The sequence below is a fragment of the Aythya fuligula genome, chromosome 10 (assembly GCF_009819795.1).
Source record: "Aythya fuligula isolate bAytFul2 chromosome 10, bAytFul2.pri, whole genome shotgun sequence".
NCBI lineage: Eukaryota > Metazoa > Chordata > Aves > Anseriformes > Anatidae > Aythya > Aythya fuligula.
The window spans coordinates 3677961-3695388 of NC_045568.1; the positions used below are offsets into that span (position 1 = coordinate 3677961).

At 36.0% G+C, this 17428-nt stretch overlaps 1 protein-coding gene across 1 annotated transcript in view; it reads left to right on the forward strand.

The window, feature by feature from the left end:
- NUP210 (nucleoporin 210) overlaps window positions 1-17428 on the forward strand; it is a 65010-nt gene that overhangs the window by 36900 nt on the left and 10682 nt on the right. The window contains exons 16-30 of the mRNA XM_032194186.1: window positions 193-366; window positions 1599-1791; window positions 2078-2184; window positions 4414-4518; window positions 4641-4742; window positions 6474-6602; window positions 7298-7425; window positions 8306-8441; window positions 8752-8814; window positions 9443-9622; window positions 11051-11131; window positions 12090-12221; window positions 12424-12582; window positions 13453-13544; window positions 14789-14963. Of these exons, the coding sequence (XP_032050077.1) occupies window positions 193-366; window positions 1599-1791; window positions 2078-2184; window positions 4414-4518; window positions 4641-4742; window positions 6474-6602; window positions 7298-7425; window positions 8306-8441; window positions 8752-8814; window positions 9443-9622; window positions 11051-11131; window positions 12090-12221; window positions 12424-12582; window positions 13453-13544; window positions 14789-14963 (1956 nt within the window). The remainder of the gene's footprint in view (window positions 1-192; window positions 367-1598; window positions 1792-2077; window positions 2185-4413; window positions 4519-4640; window positions 4743-6473; window positions 6603-7297; window positions 7426-8305; window positions 8442-8751; window positions 8815-9442; window positions 9623-11050; window positions 11132-12089; window positions 12222-12423; window positions 12583-13452; window positions 13545-14788; window positions 14964-17428) is intronic.

The following is a 17428-nucleotide window of genomic DNA, read 5'->3' on the forward strand; positions in this document are numbered from 1 at the left end:
ATGGCATAGAACTTCTCTTGAAATGCATGTCCTTTTAAATCTTGTGTCTTCAATAGTGCTATAAATCCACAAGAAACATATTTTGCTTGTTTTTTTGACAGAGGAGTATAATTGAGATGTGTGAAATAGAATGTGCCTGTACTGAATAGTCTTTTACTCTCTCCTCACTTTCCTGTTTTCATAATTTTATAGGCTATTGCCTTAACAGTTGGAAACAATCCCACAGTGACCAACCCTTTTCCAGCAGTTGAGCCTGCTGTGGTGAAGCTTATCTGTGCTGTCCCTTCACGACTCACTTTGACTCCTGTTTATGGAAGTCCTCAGCTTGATCTCTCCTGCCCTTTACTGCAACAAAACAAGCAAGTGGTAAGGCTAAGAAAAGAAACAGAAAAAAGTGTTATTGTAACATATAAATCAGTCTTTGGACCTCTACATAAGAAACAAAACAGTTGATTTGAAGATTGAGAGGGTACCAGTAACTACAGGATTGTGGGCGGCACTTGTATCATTAACTGCTTTTGCAGAGAACAGTCTAAATGTGAGTTTCCTGCAGTGGTCGTTTGAATACATTTATAAAGAGATGTTATCAGAAAGCAGGAGTATATGCAAAAGCACACATATTGTGTCTTCTCACAAAAGAATCACTGTGAGGGTTCAGTGAACCTGACCTGTCTCAAAACTGGGGCTAAGCAGAAGGGGAGAAGCGAATGAAAGCAAGTCGAACTTTTACAACAACAGCAAAAAGAAGGCGGGGGGGAGGAGTATATATGTTTCCAGTGGTTGTTTTTAAGGATAATCTTTTTCCCTGTATCATTTCACTCTGATCGAAATACTCTATTGAGTATATATAGAGATATTTTGCTGTGCATTATTATTACAAGTGTACATTTGTATGTGCAGTGTGTATTGTTCAGTGACATCAGGTTTATTCAGTTTTGCAAATATGGGTGGTAGTGCATGAACAAATAAGTATGTATAGATTAACAAGCATTAAAACTTTCTTCTGTATCCAAATGAATGCTGTCATACCTTGTCTGCCGAGTAAACTGTTCTGTTGTGTTCATATTGCTTAAGGATATTTGCAGGTCATCCTAGTTTCATAAAACTAAAATACATATGGAGTTGAGGAATCTTTCAATGTTATTTCTTTTACATAACAAGATAAGAAGTTTTTGCATATTATAAGTTATTTTAGACTTCACCTATATTTCTAGCTCTATAAATGTATGTGTCAAGAGCTGGACTATATCAGTGCACTGTTTTTGCTAGCACATTACACGAGATGAACATGAAAATCTTGTGCTATATCTTCTGACTAATAGCAACATTTTTTATTTATTCGAATTCCAAATATGATATACCTGAGCAGTGTAGTTTGGTTTTGGTTTAGCATAATTTACTGGTTTAAAACTAAGCAAAACCAACAGCAAAAACCCCTTGCAGTTGAAGTACACTTAATGGCTTTGCATTGATGGCTTATTTTAATGAATATGACTCACGTGATGAATAAGTGTTACAGAACTCAAAATAATTTTTTTTTTTTCATGATTAAAAATCCCCTTGCATCTTTTCAGTTCAAAATATTCATTCTTTTTCAGGTTCCTGTTTCAAATTATCGCAATCCAGTATTGGATTTGGCTGCTTATGACCAACAGGGAAGTAAATTTGATAACTTCAGTTCCCTGAGTGTTATCTGGGAATCAACAAAAATGTCTTTAGCTAATATTGAGCCTAATATGCCAATGGAACTGATTCTGAAAGAAGATGGAAGCAGTCAAAAGAAAATGCATGGTAAAAATTAGTTTAAATGAGCATTTCATTATTTGAAGAGTCCAGAATTAAATCTATATGGTAGTGTCTGATCTTGATTAAGAAAGTAATGTAATCTGCAGTCATATTTCAGCTTGTCCTAAGCTTGCATTTAAAGCCTGCATTATTAAACAAAAATAAACAAAAAGCCCATTTTTAGTGAGGAAAATCATTGTCGTCTTAGAATGAAAATGGAAGAGGTGAACAGTTTATACTTTGTCTTTTTCTGCCCCATAATCAGATTTATTTTGCTTTTGTTTGGTTCCAGGCTTACAAACTGTTTTAGTTCATCACAAGTCTGGAACAACTGCTATTTCTGCAACTGCAACAGGATACCAACAATCTCATCTCAAGGCAGCTAAAGTAAAAATACCGGTACTCAGAACTCTTTTTTTGTTGTTTTTTTTTTTTATTTTGGGGGGAGAGGCGAGGGGTTGGGTGGGCAGGGCAGGATGTGCAATTATTTCCTTGTGATGCTTAATGTGTAGTATTTCTACATATTTATTTTCCTAGTGCATAGTAACCTAAAAATAAGGCAACTCCATAACCAGTTCTGAAGAAAGATTCATACCACTAGATTTTCTTAATGTTTATAGCTCTTTTTTTTTTTTTTTTGTCTTCATCATTATTTTCTGCTATCCATATCAAATATGTCCTATTCTTTTCCCTTTACATCTTTCATTTAGTTTTCTTTCAATCCAGACTTCTTTAATGAACTGGTGAAGCTCAGCTACTTATCCTTCACCAAACAAACCATGAGTTTAATGCCGTTTTTGCACGGGAAGGCAAATGTATTATTTCCACTTGCAAAACAGGGTAGGGATGTTATAGGTAAGCAAAGCAAAAGCTGGCTGATACTGTCATATGAACTGTATGTAAAATCTGTGCTCCGACTAATGTTCTTGTTCTTTGATCTCCATTGGTCAGGGAGTAGAAGGGAGGGGATACTCATTTATATGGTGCTAGCCATATAAATGAGTTGTAATGACAGAAGTCAATAGCCATTCCTTACAATACTTAAATCTGTAGACATTTAACACATGGAAGAACAGCAGTGTAAAGTAGTGATGATAAGCACAGAAGGCAGATGTAAACAGTAGCTGCTTTTCTGTTGTTGGTGGTGGTGATGTTTTATTTTAACTAAATTTAAGGGCAAATTTCAGCCTGCGGAACACCCTAACATGCATAGTAACTAACTTAAAATATTGTGCTTCTCTAAATTCTGTTTCAATTTTGGTAAGCAAGATTTAAGTAGTTCCTTGACTCTGTACAGTTCTGAGTCATGTACCATAAATACAGAGTTGAGACAAAGTGAATTACGGCGCTAGTGGTTACAGTATTTTTAATCCAAAGTGGGTCACAAATAGACATTCATAATGTGAAGTATCCTATGTCCCAGTTTTCTGTCAGTCAAATTCTGCCAAATCTTGGACTGACTATTACTTCAAGTTACTAGATTAGAGAGGTGGTTCTGTGCCACCTGAGATACTCGGTTCTGTATCTTTTTCTCTTGAGAAAATTGAGTTGTAATCAGGGTGCCTGGTGTTCTTCAATAATTCTGTAATTTTATGTGCTCTGCTTCATTGCATCAATATTCAATATTCTTTCTCACATCTAGGCATTAGAGTGAATTCTCTAAACTTCCTATCAAGTTGATAGAAGTTCACATTATTTCAGTATGTGATATATACATGCATAATGGTACTGAAGTTCTCATGTAGTCTTTGTGTTTGGGAGAAAGCTTTTCTGCTCAAAGTGTAGTTGTAGGCATCACTTCTGCTACAGTTACATGGATTTATGTGTTGCTTGTGTAAATTAGATGATTCGCTTTTTTTTTCAAATGCATTAGAAGAAGTCTGCTATATTCTGCTTTCAAAACTGTCCATACTTATTTTTTTCTAGCAGACAAATAAAAATCTAATAGATGGTATATTAAGATGTCTTGATCACTGTTCCCTGTTTAAGTGGAACAGTCATTATGTCGTTAGGGCTAAGATGACATCCTTTCTACATCAAGGAAATCACTCTACTCATTAGGTGAAATGGGCACATAATACTAACTTCCTCTGAAAACCATTTTCCCTTTTTAAGCTAATGTTGTTATGAATGAATGATTAGAGTTGCATCTGGTCCAGTGTTTATGTACTTAAATTTCAGGAAAAATTTCTTTTGGTGGCCTGCTAGGAAGAATCCTAAAAAGATCTTGAAAGAGAAGAAAATAATCTCTTTCCACTTGCTTGTTCTGTATGAACTTAAAGCAGGTCTCTGAGTTAATATCCTATCTGTATGTCAGACGTGGTTAATTGATCCTGTGAAGTCTTGAGTGAATAGGCCTTTGTTCTTTAGCTTGGACAAAGATGCAGAATATGATAGCATGTCCTGTATCTGACCTTACATGAAGAGGAACACTAGCAGCTGAGAAGAACGCTAGCAGCTGAAACAATTGCTTGATCTTCTGGATGTTCTATTAATGGAAACTTCTCCAGATCTGGCTCTTTGTTCATCTGCTTTAAGAATTCTTTCCTGCATATGAAAGAGACTTGTATCATTTTCTAATGTTTAGTATTTGCTGTCACACCTGGTAAATGGAATTGTTTCTTTTAGTATGAACCTCTTCTACCTGTGTCTGCTGCTATTGAGCTGATTCTAGTGGAAGATGTAAAAGTCAGCCCTACTGATGTCTCCATTTACAATCACCCTGACATACAGGTAATGCATTATTTTGCTGATTATTCTAGAATATCAAGAATTATGACATGGGTAAGGATGCCAGTTTTAGCAAAGTACGAGCAAGATGCAATTTAATTTGGGGTGCTTTTTTGTTTTTGCAGGCAGAACTGTTCATCAAAGAAGGTTCTGGATACTTTTTCATTAATACCAGCGTTGCAAACATTGTCACTGTGAGTCATGAGGAAACTCAAGGTGTTGCTTTGGTGAGTGAAGTAACATAATTTTATGTCTGTTTGGCAATCTGAATGTTATTGTGTGTGTGTGCGTGTGTGTGTTCCAAGTATTGGAAAGGGATTGGTATTGGATGGGATGACTGTTCTAAATTCAGTCTCATACTTTCAGAGTGTGCAACCTCTAACCCCTAACAAAAAGGTTACAAGCATTGTGAACAGGATTACACATCTTCTAGAAAGCTAACAAAGCCTATCTGACACTTGTAGTAATATATTGGTTTCATTCTGTCATATTTACACTATTTTATTTTTATTCTTTTAGTGGAGATGTAAGAAATCCCTTTCACACTTAAGGAGAGAATGCATTATGTGTTTGTTTTTTTTCTGTCTCCAATTTTTCTTAAGGGGAAAATATAATTAACTACAGTAAAATACTACAGTGGTGCAGTTGTGTACTCTAGAGCAGAAGGAAGTCTTGGCTAAGAAATGAACTAAAATATGTCCTCACACAATTAGCTTTTATCACAGCAATAAAGCTAGCTATATGATAGCCTTGCTGTGTTTCAGTGCGCTGGCAACCTACATAATCTTTCAAAGCTATTGGTCCAGATCAGCTGTCCTTGCTGCTCTATAAGCATATAAAATAAAATTTGTGTGTCACACTTGCTTCTCCATTTTGTTTGGATGCATGTTAATGTATGCCCCCAGTGTATGCATCAGTACCCTCCTTGGGAATGGCTGTCATTCTGACAGATGATATTTATTAGGACTTTATTTTAATTTTGAGGCAAAAGTAAGAGCGGTGCCCTCAAAGAACAAAATGCCAACTGTTCCAACTCCTCTTATTGGTTACTCCTGTAGTGCTGCCAAGTAATGCTATGAATTTTATTAAATTCCTTTGAATTGGGAGGCCTGGTTGTCGGTCACCCTTTGTTTCAGAGAATTATTTTCCATGAGTATGTAAGAGTAGGACACCAAACATCTGTGCTGTCTCTGGCCAAAGTGAAGGCCCCTGTGGTGGAGAGAATAGTCAGGATTGTCCCTGGAGTGTGTGTAGCAAGGTCAGGCAAAACTGCAAGAGAACTGCAGAGGTAATGCAGACAAAAGGATGGAAGTGTGACCTTGAGGACGTGTATGGAGAGAGGACTTTAGGATGGGTGCCTAGTTGTGAGAGCTTTTGCTTGTGAGCAAAGCTCTGTTTCTTTATCACTTGGTTCTTGCTGTATGCTGGTGAGTGTAATGTAAGTTCTTTGTTTAAAAATAAAGAAAAAAATGTATCCAAGAAATACCTGACTAGTCAATTGTTCTCCCACTTGGAAAGATCTTCCACCAGTAATAACTGTAAAGAATCTCCTAGGAAGCAGTATTAATGCTTTACAGGCATAATATCTATCCTTATTTTTTTTTCCTAATAATTTTGTTTTTCTGTCCTCTAAGAAAAGTTTCATTGATACATTTTTGTTGTCTATTGTTATTCTGATGGCAAAAGGAGAATAACAAAATGTCACACTTGCTTCTAGATGAAGATTTTTTAATTCAGTTGCTGCCCAGGGCCATTTGCACTAGCTCAATACTATGATACTGTTTAACTGCATTTTACGGCTTTAATTTTGCTTCAGTGGAAGAATTATCTGTGTCTAAGGCTTGGAGACTTCTGCATCCGACTAATTCTGCCCTAGAAGGGAAACAAATTTTATCCTGTGAATGACAGACAAATGAAAATAAGAAATGCTATAGTAGAATTTTCTTTTGACGTTATAGGTGCATCCTCTGCTTCCAGGATCAGTGACTGTAATGATTCATGACTTGTGTTTGGCTTTCCCTGCACCAGCTAAAGCTGAAATTCATGTATCTGATATACAGGAACTGTACGTCCGAGTTGTTGACAAGGTTAGTAGCTTTGAACCAGTGTTAGTAGATGATCCAGATTGTCCTGATACCTTGTGCTGATTGTAAGCATACACCTAAGACATGTACAGGGTGGTACTGTGTAGTGGTTAGGGCCCTCTGCTACAGCTCTATCACCGTAGAGAAAGTTTTACCTCCCTGTACCTGTTTCTCCCTCCCAAATTTATGTTAGGTCTTAATCGTTCAGAGTATCAAGTGTCTCCTACTATTCAGTGCAGCAGCAATCTCAACTTTTGTATTTACACATCAATGTTAATTCATAATTTATATGAACACACTAATTTACATTTCCTGTTGTTTGAAGTGCTTGAGAGCGATTCTTTTAGGAGCATGTTTTGCCCCAAGGTCGTTTTCCATATGTTATGCTTTAAAAATGAACACAAAAAATGTCCACCTCACTTTACTTACCAGCTTCAGTAAGTCTTATACAAAATAAGTGTTGATATTCCTAGATGTTTTAATTTCAGCTTACCAGCTGAAAGGCCTGAATTCATTTATTTAATTTGATACTAACTGTAGCTGGCAGGGATTATTCTTTAAAAGCAGTGCTAATCTATGCTTTGGGCCTTATCTCTAATATTCTACAAAAAGTGTAATATAAAATAAAACATGTATGTCAATAAATAAGAATTATTTTTAAAATAGTTGAAAAATGACTGGATTTGACTGTATTTCAGGTGGAGATTGGAAAAACAGTTAAGGCTTATGTCAGAGTTTTGGATGACTCTAAGAAACCTTTTCTGGCTAAATACTTTACTGTCATGGATCTAAAACTAAGGGCGGCATCTCAAATTGTTTCACTTGTGTAAGTTCACGGATTTGTTTTTTTATTAATCTGCAAATGTTTATAGGCAGAATAAGAAAAATGAATAAAGATATTTGCTTGGGGGCACAGTGGTATACAATGAATGGTCTTTTGATAATGCATTTACTTCAAAAGTTGCGTTTCTAAAGTAGAGCTTCAAAGTTTTGATTACCTGTTAAATGTCCTCAAAAAATTGCTTAACTTAACCCTCTAAGTCTCGTTGGCTGATTTATGAAACTTCCCATGTGCTGTAACATTTCATGGGGCCATCAGCATCTCGGAAGGCATGACTTTGCAAATAACATGAGGTGAAAAAATGTATTTGTGGAGACATGCTATCAAGCTCATTGGCTGCTTTTTATAAGCAGGTAGGTTAAATCCTTGTATTGTCTAGAAGCTTCCTATTTTCCAAGCTCTAAACACAATGATTAAAATCAGAGGTAAAAAACTTTTTGGACTGATTTTTATTGTTGAAACAATGAATAATAAAAGCATTCGTCTTTGTATGGAGAAGTATGTGCTCGTTTGTGCATGCATCATGCAGTACTCTCTGGCTGTATCTATCCCACTCCATTAATTCGTGTTAAGGTGTGTACTTGAGGCCTGTCCCACAATTGCCTGTACCTGTGAAATTGTTACTGGATTCCCTGGCAGAGTTGTGGCCTGCACCAGCTAGCACTCTTGTTTCTATTTCATTTAAAAATGAAATACAGGCTACAAAGAGCCATTTCATTGTGTTTCATGTTGAGTTGTGGTATTTACGTAGTTACTTAATAGTTCTTATGATGAAACTGATATATACTAAATAAGTCCATTGCAGTTGTTATTCATGTACTTTATTCAATGAACTTACATATTTTACTGTATTTCCTCACTACAGCCCACTTGCTGAAGCTCTCGATGACCATACTGCAGCATTTTTAGTGCATGGGGTGGCCTTAGGTCAGACTAGTCTTATGGCAACTGTTACGGACAGAAGAGGACAAAGAATCAATTCAGCTCCACAACAGATTGAAGTAAATCATTTCAGATTAAATATGTGTGTAAACAAAATCTGTTATGATAGCACAGGAATAGTATACTTTTGTTAATTTATAATCTGCCAGAATAATCTGTTTACTTTTTCTGCTCAGAATTTACCCAAATGTTAGTCTGTTTCAGATTTCAGTGTTTTTCAACTGCAAACGATGAGTTTAGTTTCTGCATGCTCAATTTACTGTAATTACGCAAATAAAGCCCCAGTTTTACACTTGTACGTAATATATCTTGACATAATTTGTCTGATTAAAATGGCATGAAGACATGTATTCATATTTCCATTTTTAGGTCTTTCCCCCATTTAGACTACTGCCAAGGAAAGTGACCCTGATTATAGGGGCCATGATCCAGGTAAGGCATTTTCTAACATATTTTCTTTGTTTTGTAATTTCTCTTTTAAAATAAATGTGTACAACTTACTTTTAGGAGTAAATTTTCCATGTTAGCTCTGTTCTTACTGAATGTTCTTTCCACCAAGAGAGCAGTTTCATTCTTAAACCACCTTGCGTATGACTGTATTGCTGGATCAAAGGGTTTTGTGTTTGTTGGCATTAAAGGGAGCATAAGCTTTTCCAGTGTAAAATACCAGGATAGCATTAATAAATCTGCCACCTGCATGAAGTTAAGCATGGTGAACTAGTTATACAAACAGGAACGCAGAGTTGTACCATGTGTGGTAAAGAGGAAGTGAGGTAATTATTTTTTTCTTGAACTATCTGGCCTAGACCTAGCACCAACTGTCATAGTGTACAAAGCACACAGTATGTTTCTGTGCTAGTTTAATGTACTTCCCAGTCCAGCATCATGGATGGACCAGCATGCAGGCAAAATAAGTTCTGAGACTGTCTGGAAAGGCTCAGACAGCTTTTTCTTACTGATTACATTATGGTGCTGAGCAGGGAAAGGTGTACACTGTGACATTAACAAGAACAGATACCTGATGAACAAATTCAGTTGTTCTGCGTGTTATTAATTACAGATAACTTCAGAAGGAGGCCCTCAACCTCAATCCAACATCATTTTCTCCATCAGCGAGGAAAAGATTGCATCAGTCAACAGCGCTGGACTCATCAGAGGAGTGGCAGTTGGGAATGGGACAGTAACAGGAGTGGTGCAAGCTGTTGATGCAGAGACAGGGAAGGTTGTTGTGGTGTCCCAGGTGATGTATTATGCTACTGTTTGGGGCTGACAGTCTCTAACAACTCATGAATTTGGATCAAATAGTCTTTTTGCATTAATATTGCCATCTTGTGTACTTGACTATTTTGTTTTTTTTTTTTAATCTCCTTAAAGAAAGCAGAGGTTTTTCCTCTCTGTGAGCTCACGCGTTTGCTGACAAAGGAGATAACTTCAGTAGATAGCTAAGTGCTAAATCTTGCTGTATCTTAACACTAAGCTCTACTGATAATCCAAGGAGACTTTACGAACAGTCTGTTTGATATCTTTCAACTTGATTTTTTAATCTAGAAAAGCCTGTGTAAAGAAGCCTTTCTAAAACAGCAGAAGGTTAAGGCAACACAAGGAAGAAAAATACAGTTTAGCAGCATCTTATGTCAGTAGATGTCAGAAGGTAACTTGCCTAAGCAATCTGTTGTCTCTTAAGCCATAGGCAGGCCATGGAGAATAACATGGTCTTGTGCTGTGGTTTAAACCAGTCTGTGGAGTTCAAGCAATGAATCTCTGAATTCCACTGAAGTCTGTGTCCATATAACTTGCTACTAGCAGAGTGTGTGGAAGCTGTTGAGCAGGCCTACAGGGAGCACAGGTTCCTGGGACTTGCATGATGCTAAGAGCAGCATGTGCTGTGCCAGAGCTTATGGCTCTTCATTTGATGTCAAGGGAGGAAGGCTGCTGCATACTACAGAGTTCTGCTGCTTGAAAGATGTCACTACAGTTCAAGAAGAAACTTAAGTAACTTAAAGAAAAAAAAAAAAAGTGTCTGACTATATATATACCTGTACACAGACATCCACTCTGTAATGAGGGAGCAGCATCCTGCCCTGATGTTTGTCAGGAAGCAGAATAAACTTAAAGGTTCTACTGCCCAGTGACGGCCAGATCGTGGAGGGACATTTCCTCCTCGATCTACAACAGAAATAAAAATCTGTCAGGAATATAAGGATATTGTGAAGAGAAGACATCAGAGACATATATCATCCTTTTATTTTTGATTATCACCTTGGGTGTTTACTGTTTTTATTTCCTTCTAAATTATTTCAATGTGTTTGTTGTTGTTTGTTAACTTTTGGGATTATTCATCTGTCTCCCAGCAAATCCTATGATCTAGTCCCTTGCTTTCTGTCATTTCTCAGCTCCATCATTCATCATGTCAGTAACCATGAGCAGAGTATGCGTGTGTTTTAATTTAGATGGCATCTTTAAATGCCCGTCAATTTACCAAAAAGGTAGTTCTTTTGTAATCTCTTAGTCTAATATTGACTTATATCCATCTGTATTTTTCTGTAGTAAGTCACGTGCAAATCACATGTCATTATCTAATCTCTATTGTCAAAATAGTGAATGGATCCCAAAAGTGAAATACAGTTCACAACAAATGTTTATAATGCCTGACCTTCTTCATTTTTAGGACAAAGTGGAAGTTGAAGTTGTACAGCTGACAGCTGTTAGAATTCACGCACCAATTACACGAATGAAAACTGGTACACAGGTCAGTTGATTTATGATTAGCTTTTATTGCCTTAAATTTTTGACCTGCACATTGTGATCACTCCTACTAGAAAATTTGATAATACCACCCCAGCCCTGAGTGGCCTCCTGTTCTGAGGGTTACCACTGCTGATGCAGGAATTTATGTGCTTTCAATGGCAAAGCTCCAGAGCTGAATGTGTTAAAAAAAATAAAATGGGACAAGCTTACCTTGTACACATGACTGATTTTCAGAAATCCAGGCCCTGCTGAAGAAGCATTATTTAATCAGTTAATCTGAAGAAGGCTTCTTTCATCTTCATTCTAATTGTAGTGGAGGCTTTCTTCCTTTGTATATTAAAAATCTGCAGTATATCTGCTGACATATTGCACAAATACTGTTCAAATTGTTTTTAATAAGTTGTACTCAGACTCTGTATTTCTCCTAGAAGTTACTTATCCAAAAATAGCCAGAGATTTTAGGTCATTTTGGTGATTTAAAAAAAAAAAAAAAAAAAAGTAAATCCCTGTTTTGTGTTTATATGCTATGTTGTCTTAATTTGGGGATATGGAAGAAGGTAATTGTCCTGAGCAAACAGTTAATCAGAGAGAGCATCTAGGCAAAGATGTAGAAAGCATGAGCATATAACTAAGATAAAGTGATTTGATACTACAAATGGAACAAATTAATTAATTAATCTTTTATGTTGGAAAACTGGTACTTGTTATTTTTTGTAGAGCATGTAGCAAATGAGAGAGGATCAAAATGTACTTTCTCACAAGATGGTGTGGTTTGTTGTTTGTTTGTTTGTTTGTTTTTTGAAGTCTTCTGCGTGGTGCATACTTGCAATGTATACAGCAGCCAAACTGTTTCCTTCATAAGTAGCATCTCTTGATCAATTAATTTTAAGTTTGTTTGCTGTGTGCAGGTTTAGTTATCATCCTTGAATTACCTAAGACAGTGGTTTCTCTCTTTCTAGATGCCAGTTTATGTAATGGGCATCACCAGTAGTCAGACACCTTTTTCGTTTGGCAATGCAGTGCCGGGGTTAACATTCCACTGGTCTGTCACAAAGAGGGATACTCTGGACATAAAGACAAGACACAACGAGGTAACACGTGTGTGTGTGCATGCTTGTATGTATGCGTATCTTGGGAAAAGGAAACTGCCATGTAATGGGAATTAAGAAAATATTGTTGCTTCCACTTGCTCAAAATCAAAGAGCCATTGTCAGTGTTGGGTGTGGCTATTCCTATACTATATCAGTATCAACTTTCCATGAGTAAAACTTTGATTGCTTTCTTCTGTTCAAGGCTTCTTTTCAGCTTCCTGCGAAATACAACTTTGCAATGGATGTTTATGGCAGAGTAAAGGGAAGAACAGGCCTGAAAGTTGTTGTGAAGGTCCTTGATCCTGCAGCTAACCAGTTTTACAACATGGCAAGAGAACTGTCTGATGAAATCCAAATTCAGGTATGATGATGTTGTGTAATTTTCTAATATTTCAGAGCTAAATTTAAGCCCGTATTTGAAGTCGGGAATTTTAAATGCAAAAATGTTGTTCTGACCTTGGCTCATCTTTGAGCCCTTACTGTTGTATAACGTTCCTGTATTTGGAAACCTGCAAGTTCCATCTGTTGGCAGGTTTTTGCACTGAATAGCTACGCACTGGTGTAATGCCTGAATTCAGGAGTTTAGGTTTGGTGTAGACCACCTGAAATTGAGGTGACTTTTACTTTTTGCAGGTAAGCAATGTTAGAGTTGTATGAAAACCTTGGTTCTGTAATATCTCCTTGCATGGAGGTACTTCTGAAGTTTTGAATACTTCTTGTATCTAGTGGTTATCTTGTATGTCTATGCAAGTGTGTCAGCTTGGATCAGGAATTAACTTTTGAAATAAATCTCACATTGTTTCCACTTACCATGCTTTGAAGAACAGTTTCAAAGTATGTGAACTGGATTGCTTTATGTGGAACAAAAACTGGAAGATGTGTTTGAGGAATGCACCTCTGTGGATGTTCCATCCATAGGATCACACTAGGGGTTGTCTAAAATAATCTGGGACAACGTGGGGTCTCCAACACTGCTTCACTTGACAAATCTGCTTCTCTGTTCAAACTGCTTGGTAGTGTCAATATAGCCATAGAAATAAATGCTCTTCAGAATAATTTTTAAAAGATAGTGTGTATCACATTTTCAAATATTCATGTTTAATTTTCTGGCGTTTAACTTAAATAACATAAAATGTTATATATAAGATTATGTTTTTTTTGTTTTGTTTTGAAGATAAAATAAATGGCTTGCTGTGCACAGCAGTAGGCTAAAGTGCCTTTTATTTTCCAGGTATATGAAAAACTTCATCTAGTCACTCCAGAAGTGGAAACAGAACAGATCTTAATGTCACCAAATTCCTTTATTAAACTTCAGACGAACAGGTTAGAGACTGTTTTTTCATACTCTGATTTGTGTCAACAGTTTATCAAAACTGTATCTTATCTCTACTCTTGGTTTCTTTCAAATCTTGTGTTGGTTAGATAATAGCTTGATAATTTATTTGATATTTGGAACTTTTAGATCCTTATTTTTGAAAGATGTAGAGCCAGTTAAAGCAGTTGCATGCTTCCACGAGAGTTTTTATAGGCAATGAAAGCTCTATAGAAAATAGTTCTCTGCATGTCTCACACAGAGGCTATGGCTAGATTTTGAGATTAAAATGTCCTTCCCAAATGAGATAACATTTTTATAGCCTGTTTGCAGGCTTGTTTTGGGCTTGATATTTGGTTGCTCTTCTAAGCAGTTTATTCTGATTATTTAGTGATTAATTTGCTATATAGCAATTTGTAAACTTTTTTTCCCAATATCTTCACTATCTACTATTGCAGCCCCTATGTCTGAACTTTACCACCAAAAAAATTGCACTGTTGCCAGAAAAAGAGCTGCTAAAATACAGCTTGAATAGGAGGCTTCTTAGAATAAAGTAGGCTATTTCTATCTGGATGGAGAAGCTTAGGAGGAAAAGAAAAACAGTTATAGTGTTTCGGAAGTTGTGGTAAGTGATACTTTAAAAGCAGCTAATGTCTCAGAATGCCAACTAATGAGTTTATGTATTTGCTCACTTGATTAATATGCAAATACCATGGTGAGAGTTACTCCAAAATTTAACCTTGTCTACAAAACCATTTCCTGGAAACTGATGAGATCCACTTAATCATGTCCCTGACTTTGTCTTTAATACCAGCATTGACCCTGGCAGAGTATCTGCCTCTAAATATCATTTACAGAAAATGACTACAGAAGCTGCATGTAGTAGTAGCCTTTCCCATTATTGTTTGGAATCAAGTTTACATCAAGAAATGATAACACTGATTGGCAATGGGCAACAACTAGGTTTTAGTAAATGCATAAACCCAGATGAGACTTTGTCTAAGTAAGCTTGCAACAGAACTGGATCTTTTCTTTTTTAGATTAGAACACATTCTTCTCAGTTTATATTGCAAAGATTTAGAAAAAAAGCATACCAGGTTAGGGCTGTTCTATGATTCTGTCTTAGATTTGTATAATATATTGGTATAAATATGGTTTTACTTATTTACATGAGTTCCCTGTTTTTTTTTTTTTTTTTTTTTTTTTTTTTTTTTTTGTGTGTGTGTGGCTTTATTTGTTTGTTTTTTTCCTTAAGGGACCGAGTGGCTTCCCTGAGTTACCGTGTCCTGGATGGACCAGATAAAGTTCCTGTTGTAAAAATTGATGAAAGAGGTGTCCTTAATTCTGGGTCTTTGATAGGGTTATCAACAATTGAAGTAATTTCACAAGAATCATTTGGGATTAACCAGACCATTGTAGCTGCTGTTAAGGTAACATTTTTCTCTTTCTCTTTAGTCGGAGTTATAACTGACGTAGTTTTCTGTTAGTAGGATATTTTTATTACTGCATCAGAGTCAGTTAAATGCATGTTATGAATTTCCTTTCTGAAAAATGTATAGGAATTAATAGCTTTGGGCTTTGAAAAAAAAGTTCAGTGTACAAGCTAGATACAGATTAAATCCCACCAAATTCTTAAATATGGTACATCTTACAAAAAGTCTTTGGGTGCACATACCTTTAAAAAAAATCCTAAACATTCTACAGAAGTTCAAATAAATAATAAAAAATATATTACTGTTATAAGCATGCAATAAGTGAAAAAATATATTACTGTTATAAGCATGCAATAAGTGAAAAAAGTAAATGTCATCTGCAGTAATGAACATAAATACCTTACTAGAGATGTTGTGTATGATACCTAGATTTTCTAGATACCAGTAGTAACTGTAGAGCCCCCAGATTTAATTTTCTATGCTGTTTCCTAACCATTTAGCTTTTACATAATGAGAGCCTCTGCATGAGAAGACATAGCAGAAGCAATAAGCTCCCTGTGTTTGGTGAGCTGGCAAGGAGCACGTCCAAGGATGCTGTGTGCCTAAACTACACTGAAATAGGGATTCTTTAAGGAAATACAAATATGTAGCAAAACTTGACAGTTTGGTTTCAGGCCAACAAAATTTCTTTCTTTCCCCAAATATCATCTGTTAAACTAAATGCTGTTATATGAAGTATAATACATCTTATTGGATGCTTAGGGCACTTCATTTCTGTTCAGAAGTCCTTGTCCCAAGAACTTTCTTCATCTGGCAACATGAGCTTTGAGATACCCACTGCTCCACCTCTTCTAATCCTTTTTTACTCTGTCAGCATGTTTCCAGTATGTCCCAGATAAAAGAGAAACATATTTAATTCAAGTACTGACTTTAAATTATTTGTAGGTTTAATTATTGTAATCACTGTGAAATGGCTTGATTGTGTTTTTTCTTTCTCTCTCTCTCTCTCTCTTTTTTTTTTTTTTTTTTTTTTTTTTTTTTTTTTTTTTACCATAACATTCAGTTTTGTCTCCTGGGAAGAGAATGAAAAAAGAGATTGTGGCTTAGTTTCACTAATGCCACTCCTGCTGCGAGGTGGTAGCAAGTAAATTCGTACAGCTCTGTTATAGATGACCTTGTTTCCTCCCTTCACTGCTGGATCTAGCTAGTGAAAGACATCTAATGACTTTGGAGTTGGCTCAAATGACATTTAGTCAGCATATAGTGGTACTGAAGTTAAATTCTCCCTTTGTGCATTCTTTCCGTACACAGTTACAATATCACGGAATTGTGGAGTCAGTGCACTGGTTTTAAGTCTGTGAAAGCTTTGTAGGAAGAACTGTCTCTGTTCAGAATCTCATACCACAGATTTATTTTCCTGTAGTTAATAAAACTATTCTACTTCTATGGAAATAACATTTTTAACTTCACAATAACCCCATGAGTTCAGAGCATACTTTTGTCTTCTGTTTATGCATGAAGGACAGAGAGAACTTGAGTGGTTTTGCTGAAGGTCACATGCAAAAACTTGCAATGGAACAGCGGATGAGCTTTAATCTTGTTGTGTCATTGTAAGGCAGAGTATTCTCCTTCATGCCATCCTTCCTTTCATAAGTTCTTGTTTTGTCTATTTACAACTGTGCACAATTAAAAACCAAGCTGCAGCAGCATCCCTTAATGCTTAGACCTTCAACTTCGCTCAGAAAAGACTATCTTATATAAGTCAAGGAGGACAGTGGAAGTAAGGAGTGATAACAGTATGCCAAAGCTTAGCATGGAAGCAAACTAAGCATAGCTTAAAATAACAAATACTTTAAAAACTGAGATGCTTTAACAGTAAGTACTATTTTTCTCAATATTAAATTTAGCAGCTGTCCATGTAGGCCAGTTTTAAATGAAATTTTAAAGTAAAGCAAGCCTGAAGATCTTTAAAGGAAATGTCATTTTTGCTAACTTGTTGCCTCAGCTAGTTGGGCAAAATGTCTGTGCAGTGTATCAGCTTGTGGAGTAGCCAGTTACATGTACTGTTTTTTAGCTACTCTTTTTTTTCCAGATGCACCAAGATGCGATTTGCTTCAGGCCAAATTTGTTCTTTCCTTTTTATGTTTTGACATGTACATTTTCAGATTGCAGAGTTTTACATTTCAGCTGAGTCTCTTAGGTCAGAAAAAAAGGGAATTTCCTACAAGATAAGCTTGAGGGCTTCTTTTAAAATAGTTTTCTATATATGTCTGAAGTTTTTTTGCTTTCTCTACCCTTCCATTATTTATTTTTCAAAAGTTGTAACAGAAAGAGCAGATTTCTCTTTTATTGGGTAATTTTGTTAGTTAACTTAGGTAAGTTAAGCAAGAACAGTAATTTTTATTTTATTTTATTCTTTTTAAGTTGTGAAATCTTTATCTTCAGTCAAACTTCCTTTAGAG